This window comes from Callorhinus ursinus, unplaced genomic scaffold, assembly GCF_003265705.2.
Source record: "Callorhinus ursinus isolate GAN/ISIS: 27379988/994484 unplaced genomic scaffold, GSC_fseal_2.0 scaffold71, whole genome shotgun sequence".
NCBI lineage: Eukaryota > Metazoa > Chordata > Mammalia > Carnivora > Otariidae > Callorhinus > Callorhinus ursinus.
The window spans coordinates 284,839-293,056 of NW_027397133.1; the positions used below are offsets into that span (position 1 = coordinate 284,839).

The following is an 8,218-nucleotide window of genomic DNA, read 5'->3' on the forward strand; positions in this document are numbered from 1 at the left end:
GGGGCTGGGGGCCTGGACTCCCGGGTCTGAGGGAGGAGGGGCTGGGGCCCGGACTCCTGGGTCGGAGGAAGGAGAGCGGATGCTGGGACTCCGGGGTCCTGGGCACTCACCACACCACAAGGGTCGCACTGACTGATGCTAAGGCCGCGACGGCCGCGAGCAAGCATTGGTTGCTCAGCGTCAGAGCCTCGGGCCTGGCCAGCAGCTCGCCCAGGCTTGGCCTCCAAGGTTCGATCATCTCCGCCTCCAGCGGCGCCCAACGCAGCACTTCCCGAAAGGAGACCTGGAGCTCGGTCTCCCCACGTGAGGGCGCACCAGTCACTGAGGGGCCACGCACGTCAGCAGGAGCAAGCCCCGCCCCCGCGCAGCCCCGCCCCCACGCGCAGCCCCGCCCCCCACGCGCAGCCCCGCCCGCACCGTTAAGAAAGAAGTAGAGCCGCGCCAGCGGGAGCTGGTCGTGCAGGATCACGCAAGAGAACGTCCCGCGGTGCGCGGGCTGCACCGGCCGGATCCGCGCCAGGTTTCCTCGGGCCTGCGGAAGGTCTTGGAAGTAGGACACGTCCTGCGTCCGGACCTGCGGGACGCTCGGGCTGAAGCGGCGGGACGAGAGGAGCCTCGCCCGAGCCCAGGTCAGATTCCCTCCGCTGGGTCTCGCCAAAGCGCCACGTCCAAGCCCCGCCCCCGAGCTAGACCACGCCTTCTTGAGCCCTGGCCCCACCCCTAGCCCCTTATTCACTGACCCTTCCCGCACGACCCCGCCCCTCTAAGCCCCCTCCTGAGCCTTGCCTCCACTTCTAGATCCAGGGACCCTCCCCGTGCACGAAGCCTGAATCTAGACCGAGCTCCCCCGAGCCCCACCCCCTGCGGCCTCACCACCCATCCCCTAGAGAAGCATAACCCTCCTCCTAAGCCCTTCGCGCTGGCCCCGCTCCGACTCACACCTCCTCCTGCGAACTTCCAGGAATAGGTGATTTCCTCCTTAGGCAGTTGGAAGTTCACAGTGCAAGAGAACTTAGCCTGATGACCCCGAGTCACCGTCAAGTCCTGAACTGAAAACAGGTCCGCGTCACCGCCCGAGCCCGCCCCCGTCTGGCTCGGTCCCTTCCCTGCTCAGCTCTCGTTCCTCAGGTCCGTCCGGTTCCTTTCCCCTTCCAGGCCCCGCCCCTCACCTGGGCAGTCCAGCGGGAGGTCGCAGACCGTGGAGTAGCACCCGCGGCAGTGGAAACGCCGGGCGACTTCCTGGAGTCCTGTGGGACGGAAACGCTGCACCGGGGCTCCAACTGCGTTCCCCAGTCCGGGTCCCTTTGGCCAACAAGGTCTGTGCAGGCACCGGGGCTCTAACGGCCAGACAGGTCCTGGGCGCCGCCTTCCCTGAGCTCACTGGCTGGCTCGCAACACTCTCCGGCCTCTAGGACTCCTATTGGCTTGTTTTTGCTTTCGGGCCCGCCTTGTATGAGGTTTGTGAGCAATACCTGCTTTTACTTTTCTCCAGGGCTCTTATTGGTCTCCCGTTGTAGTCCCAGGTCTCGCTCCCGACCACCTCCCTTCCCCCTAAATTCTGAGCTTGGGATGAAGTGCTTACCGCAGGGAGGGACGCAGGCCCGGACTGTGGAGAGAGAGGAAGCGTTACTATCCTGGAAGTGCCCACCTGAAGCTCCCCTAGAGGATAAGGTTACTGGGCCAGATGCGTTCCTCCGAGGGGGCGGAGCCAGGCCTGCCGCAGCCCGCCTAGGGGGCGGAGCTAAGCCTGCAGCATTCCACTAAGGTCAGGCACAGGCCTGCCGGCTAAGGAGGCGGGATCAACCCTGGGGTATCCCACCGAGGGGGCGGGGCTAGGTCCTGGGCGATAGTTTCTGGGGACAGGGTCAAACGAGGGGGCCCAATTAGAGAAGAGGTGTGGCAGGCTACAATTCGCCCACTGAGGGGGCCCAGTTGGAAAGAAAACATCACAAAGTGCGCAGGGCCAGAAGGAGAGATCCAGCGAGAGGACCGGGCTAATCTGGGACGGAATCATCCCAAGATGGGGTCCCAGCTGGAAAGGAAACCTTCCATTGAAGCAGGGACCAGATTCTAGGGTGTTCCTCATAGGGGAAGAGGCTCAGAGGGACTGGGCTAACGGGAGACGGTGACTGGCTCAGGATTTTAGAACAGCGTGTGTGTGTGCGTGTGTGTGTGTACACGTACGTGTACGCACGCCCGCCCACCCACCCGCTGACTTCTTTTACCTTCTTTAAGCTGCATAATGACCTTCCGCATTTTCTCCGCAGCATCAGGAAAAGCCACCTTAAAGGAGCCTGGAGGGGGGAGGGGGGCCTTGTAGCAAAGACCCTTTCTCAAGGCCGGTCAGCTTGCTATCACAGTGTTTGTGCCTTCCTCACGCCCTCCCCATCCCCACATGTCTAGTACATAAAGCACCCCCCTCTCACCTCCTCCCGCCCTGTCTACCTGGAAGGCTGACAGATCCCCAAGTCTCCTTCCGTCTGCCTCTGGACTATCTTTCTGATGGAACCCCTCCTCTGCATCCTCTGCGTTGATCTTGTTGAGAGGAAAGGGGAGGATAAAGAACAAATTCCTCACCACGTTCTCCTAGGCCCTACAAGGTCTGGCCTAGTTTCCTCTGCTTCTCTATTCCATCCCTGTTGCCCACCTTTCATGTATGAAAACGACCATATTCTCTAGCACCTCAGGGCCTTTGCATGTGCTGGTGTGTTTCTAGCACATCTTTCCTCCTCCTCCTACTCATCCTTCATCTCCTGCCTCATGTCCTCTCCTTCGAGGTGTTCCCTGACCACAAATCTCTAATCCAGTTCCCTATTTTTGCCTCTCGAAGTGTTCCATTCATTCCATTCAGAGTTCTCACCAGTTTACAGTTGTATACATTTATATATACAGTGATCATTTAAGTCTGTCTCTTCAGTTAGTAAACATGTCATTCTTCAGTGCTGTATCCCCAGAACCCAGGGAGGGCCCCAAGTCTTAGCAAGTGCTCAGAAGTATGTGTAGAATGAATTCCAGGATCCAGCTGGAGTGGAGACCACAACTGGTGGCCTCTGGCCCCAGTCCATCCCTTGAATGTGTTATATTTGGACTGGAAAGTATTTTTAAAAAATGAACCAGTTGCTATCGTACAAAATTTGGGAAAGTCAAGAATGTTTGGCATCTCTTTTACAAAATTTGGAAGAGCTCTAACACAAGAGACTATATTTTCATGAGGCAGCAATTAGCTAGAGCTTCGTGGCAGCCACCCCCTGGGCATGCACCTGCCACTTCTGCATGGTGCCCAGACTATTCATTTCTACCCCTTTGACTCTTTTTTATCTCTGTTCTTATGCTGTTGGGAGTTTTGACCATTGTAATGGCCTCCAAACTGTAAGATTTTGTGGTTTTTCCCAAAGTGGATGGCTGGCTGAGTTGATTTACCGGTGGAGGTGGTTTTGGAAATTAGAAATGTAGCAGATGTGGGGCACCTGGGTGGCTCAGTTGGTTAAATGTCTGACTCTTGATTTCTGCTCAGGTCGTGATCTCAAGGTTGTGAGATCAAGCCCCGCGTTGGGCTCCGTGCTCAGTGCAGATTCTGCTTGGGATTCTCTCTCTCTCTCCCTTGCCCCCCCCCAAATAAATAAATAAAATCTAAAATAAAGAAATGTGGCAGGTGTTATGGACTGAACTGTGTCCTTCCCAAAGTCGTAATGTTGGAAGCCCTAACCCCCAGTACCTCGGAATGTGACTGTACTTGGAGATACAGCCTTAAAGAGGTAATTAAGTTACAATTAGGACATCAGGATGGGCCCTGATCCAGTATGACTGATTGCCTTATAAGAGAAGGAAATCTGGACACCAACACACTGAGGGAAGACCATGTGAAGACACAGGGGGAGAGAAGATGGTCATCTACAGGCCAAAGAGTGATGCTTCAGAAGGAACCAGTCCTGCTCACTCTGACACCTTGATCTTGGACTTCTAGCCTCCAGAATTGTGAACAAGTACATTTCTGTTGTTTAAGCAACCCAGTATATGGCACTTTGTTATGGCAGCCCTAGCAAACGGATACACAGGGATTACTAGTTGCTTCCAGATATCTCTGTAGTAACATCACACTGCATTTCAGCTGGGAAAGCACCCCTGGCCCCACCAACCACCCAGCTCAAAAACTGTATTCCTCAATATCCCTTGCAGCTAGGTGTGGTCATATGACCCACCTGTGGTCATATAACCCAAGTTTTGGTCTGATTTGTAAGTGGAAGTGTCATGTGCGAGTCATAGGAAGGAGCCTTAAGAGAGAAATGGCACCATCTTATTGACCCTTCCCTTTCCTCCATCTGCTGCCTGAGACTTGGATTTGATGGCTGGAGCTCTAGCAGTCATGCAGAACCATGAGGATAAGGGCTGCATCCGAGGATAAGGGCTGCATCCTAGGATAGTAAAACAGGAAGCTGGAAGGCGTTTGGGTCCCCCAGAAAATGCAGTGGTACTGCCATAGGAAACTTAAGCACCTACCTCAAGACTTCTAGCTGGCTTAAGCCATTGCATGTGAAATGTGTGATTTCAAACCATACAGAAAGGGAAGGAACTGAGCAAGGCGAGAGAGTGGCTGATGTGATGATCCTTGAGTATAAGCTGGAGAGAGGGGGCACTGAAGCCAGGAAGTGGGTTCAAAATGAGGGGTCAAGGACTTAGAGGTCTCTCCGTGGCCATAGGGCAGGCGTGTGGTCTGGAGATGGGAGGATGGTCAGGAGGATGTGGTCAGAGTGGGGTGCGCAGATGAGAGGCCAAGATGTTGGAGGAGTCATCCAAGGAGTATCTCTGTGCCAAACCAAGTGACTCACAGGGAGGATGAGTGTGGGGTATGCCAAGTGAGCCATGGCAGGGGTGTGTGTGTGTTACCTCTAAGTACGTCGTGGGAATAAAGTAGGGATGGAGTGAAATGTCCAAAGAGGCCAAGGGGTGGAGGTTATCTCAAGTGAACCAGAAGGGGGCATGGGTGGATGTTGTAAAGTCCCCCCCAGAGAGGTGTGTATCATTAGGAACTTCAACTTTCAGACCATCCGGGTTGGAGTCCTGGCTTGTCCATCTGTGAACACACCTGCCTCCCATCTGAGAAATCCATTTCAAATCCTCTTCCCTACATGACCTTGGCCAAATATGTAACTTTCCTGATCCTCAGTTGGTAAAATGGGGACAGTATCAGTGTCTATTGGGGTTGGGGGGGGATTTAATGCCATACAATATAAAAGCATCCCGGTGCCAAACTATGTGCCATTGGATGGCTGCATTAGAGAATGTCCATAAGCGCTTAGGTTGGTGTCTGGGCCCCAGTTTGCCCCATCTGGAGAATGGGGTTACCAAACCCCACCTGATAGGGCTGGTATGAATATATCCTTTAGGACGACAATTAGCATCAGTAAGTGCAGACACGGCCTCTCCCCTGTATGGGGCAGGTTTGGCAGAGTCAGAGCCATCATCTCCCTCCCCCTCCCCCCTCACGCTTGCCCCTCTCAGCTCAGCCCTCATCTTGGGGCTGCGACTGGTCCGAACCACCGCTCACCGCCTCCCCCGGTCTCCCTGCTCCTGCCCTTGGCCCTCGTGGCCGTGGTCTGATCCTGTCTCTCTCTCTCCCTAAAATCCTCTGATGGCTCCCCCCTCGAGAGCGAAAGTGGAAGTCAGTTCAAGGGTCCACAAGGTCGGTTCCCCAAGCGTGTTCCTGGAGCAGCTGCGGCAGTGGGCAACTTGTTAGAAAGGCTCACTTCCTGGCCCTACCTCAGGCCTACAGGGCAGAAATGGAGGGTGGCACCCAGGAGTCTGCCTTTTCACAAGCTCCCAGGAGATTCTGGCACACACTGGGGCTTGAGAACCACTGGCCTATGAGGTCCTACAGGATGTGGTTCTTTGCAGACTCTGACTTCATCTCCCCCTCCCCCCTTGACTCCACTCCAGCCCTTCACACTGGCTCTTCCCTCTGCCTGGAAGGCTCTTTCCCCTGATTATCTGTATGGCTCTGTCACCTGGTTCAGGTCTTTCCTCAATTGGACCTTCTTTTTTTTTTTTTTTAGTTTTTTTTAGATTATTTATTTATTTATTTGACAGAGAGAGGCACAGTGAGAGAGGGAACACAAGCAGGGGGAGTGGGAGAGGGAGAAGCAGGCTTCCCGCGGAGCAGGGAGCCCGATGCGGGGCTCCATCCCAGGACCCTGGGATCATGACCTGAGCCGAAGGCAGTCGCTTAACGACAGCCACCCAGGCGCCCCTCAATTGGACCTTCTTACGTGCAACTCCCCTGACCAACCTATTTAAAATAACCACCCCACCGGGCACCCTGTTCCCTTTCCCTCCTGTTTTCCTCCACATCCTGGATTACCAACTGACACACTGTAGTATTTCATCGATTATGTTGATTGTCGGCCCCTCCCCCACCCACCCCCAATATAAGCAACCTGAGGGCTAGTGGTCTACGGATTTGGTCACAGCTATGTCCCCAGTGTTGTTTCTGGCACATTCGATGAATACCTGTTGGTCGTATTGCACCAGCTTCTCCCGGCCTCCAGTCTGTCCCCTTCACAATCCCAGAGGGTCTTTCCATGCCCAGAACTGAGCCTGCCCTTCCCCTGCTCACAGCCCTGCTCCTTCAGGACAGTCTCGAGTCTCCTTGACCTTTCAGTTAAACCCTGGGCCTGTGGTCTAGCTGCTTCCGGGATGTCCCCCAAGTCCCTCACCGTCGCTATGTCCTAGCCCCAACTCACCATCTGCTCCCCCCCTGCTCTTTCTCCCGGGCTCCCCGTCTCAGGGAAGACCCAGTGCCCACCCTCGCATGGAGCTGGGCCCTGGGTGCTATCCATTCCCAACCCCAGTCCCCAGACGGACCTTCAGACCCAAGCCCCGTCCCTCCTGCCCTTGACTCTCTTCTTCATCCGTGCTGCTTCTCCACCTTCACAGCCCCGCCCCAGCTCAGGCCTCCCTCACCCCAGCCTCCGCCCAGGCCTCCAAGCCTCCACCCAGGCCTCCCAGCCTCCACTGCCTCCCCACTCCATTGCGTCCCACACACAGCTCTAGGGAGGTCTTCTACACACAGAACTGGACTTGTTCCTGTTCTCTTCAAAACCTTCTACGACAAGATGGCCTAAGTGGGGAGAAAGGGTGTTGTCTGGAGTCCTGAGCACCTCCCCTCACCCCAGCTTTGAGTTGCTCAGGCCTCTCTTTAGGGTTGGGGGATCTGTAGCTGAAGTCGTCTTCATGCTGACCCCCCGGACACCCCCTGGGTGGACAGGAACCTCCCCATCTTTCAGGACCGTCGTCAGAAAGCTTGGTGGGCAAGAGCAGAAACCAAAGGGTGTAACAGCAGTTGTAGAAATAAGCTCTGAGCCCTGGACCAACGACTGGCCAGTTTATGCTGCAAGCATTGCTCCGCCCTCCTCATCCCTCTCCCTCCAAGGTCCGGCTGGTCAGGAGGCTCCTCCCTCTCGGGGAGGCAAGGCCATTGTCCCACCTTACAGGTGGGTAAGTTGAGACCCAGAGGGAGGCAGTAACACATCCAAAACCTCATAGCCAGCGGGAGCCACACAGCCAGTTCAGAACTCACGTCTACCTGATCCCGACTAGGATTCAGACTCCAGGTCATTTCTGCACTCTTCTTTGAGCTCCCCACCAGCATCTGACCATCCCTTCCCCCCAATAAGTAATCAAGCTCACTCAGCTTCCTAGCACTGCCTCCTCCAGATCTGGCACAGTCTGGGGGCACCCCTGCACACACATCATCTCTCGGGGGTTTACACCCCATGTCCACCAAACCATCCCCACCCCACTCACCCTGGGCAGTGGCCATCTCCTGGAGAGAGTGGGTCATCTGGGTGAAGGCATCATGCAGGTGGCTTCTCTCATCGTAGTCTGGGAGTAAGGGTGGAGGACAGAGGCTGGGAAAAGCAGTTCTCTCAACACCACGTCCACGGTGTGGACATTCTCTGTCTCCCTAAGACACCTCCTGTCTCCAAATCTCTGTCCCTGCCCCACTGCTATCCCCCAGCTCTGAGTCTGTCCCTCCCCCCAGTGTCTGTCCTGCCTTCTCGGAGTCTGTCCCCCATCTCTGTCCGCCTCCCGGAGTCTGTCCCCCATCTCTGTCCGCCTCCCGGAGTCTGTCCCCCATCTCTCTCCGCCTCCCGGAGTCTGTCCCCCATCTCTCACCGCCTCCCGGAGTCTGTCCCCCATCTCTCGCCGCCTCCCGGAGTCT

General features: G+C 55.9%; 1 protein-coding gene and 1 long non-coding RNA gene across 5 annotated transcripts in view; one reads left to right on the top strand and one right to left on the bottom strand.

Annotated features, from left to right (window-relative positions):
- SPACA6 (sperm acrosome associated 6) overlaps positions 1–8,218 on the bottom strand; it is a 12,110-nt gene that overhangs the window by 1,477 nt on the left and 2,415 nt on the right. For 3 of the 4 annotated variants that reach the window (XM_073886463.1, XM_073886462.1, XM_025849538.2), the window contains exons 2-8: positions 7,801–7,878; positions 2,226–2,294; positions 1,583–1,606; positions 1,170–1,247; positions 940–1,049; positions 418–574; positions 111–321 (exon numbers count right to left, since the gene is read on the bottom strand). In XM_073886463.1, the coding sequence (XP_073742564.1) occupies positions 111–321; positions 418–574; positions 940–1,049; positions 1,170–1,247; positions 1,583–1,606; positions 2,226–2,294; positions 7,801–7,878 (727 nt within the window). The remainder of the gene's footprint in view (positions 1–110; positions 322–417; positions 575–939; positions 1,050–1,169; positions 1,248–1,582; positions 1,607–2,225; positions 2,295–7,800; positions 7,879–8,218) is intronic. The other variant, XM_073886461.1, reaches the window with a different exon arrangement.
- Positions 509–8,218, top strand: part of LOC141371404 (uncharacterized) — a 13,607-nt gene continuing 5,897 nt past the window's right edge. The window contains exons 1-2 of the long non-coding RNA XR_012376347.1: positions 509–629; positions 1,156–1,457. This is a non-coding gene — a long non-coding RNA (uncharacterized lncRNA). The remainder of the gene's footprint in view (positions 630–1,155; positions 1,458–8,218) is intronic.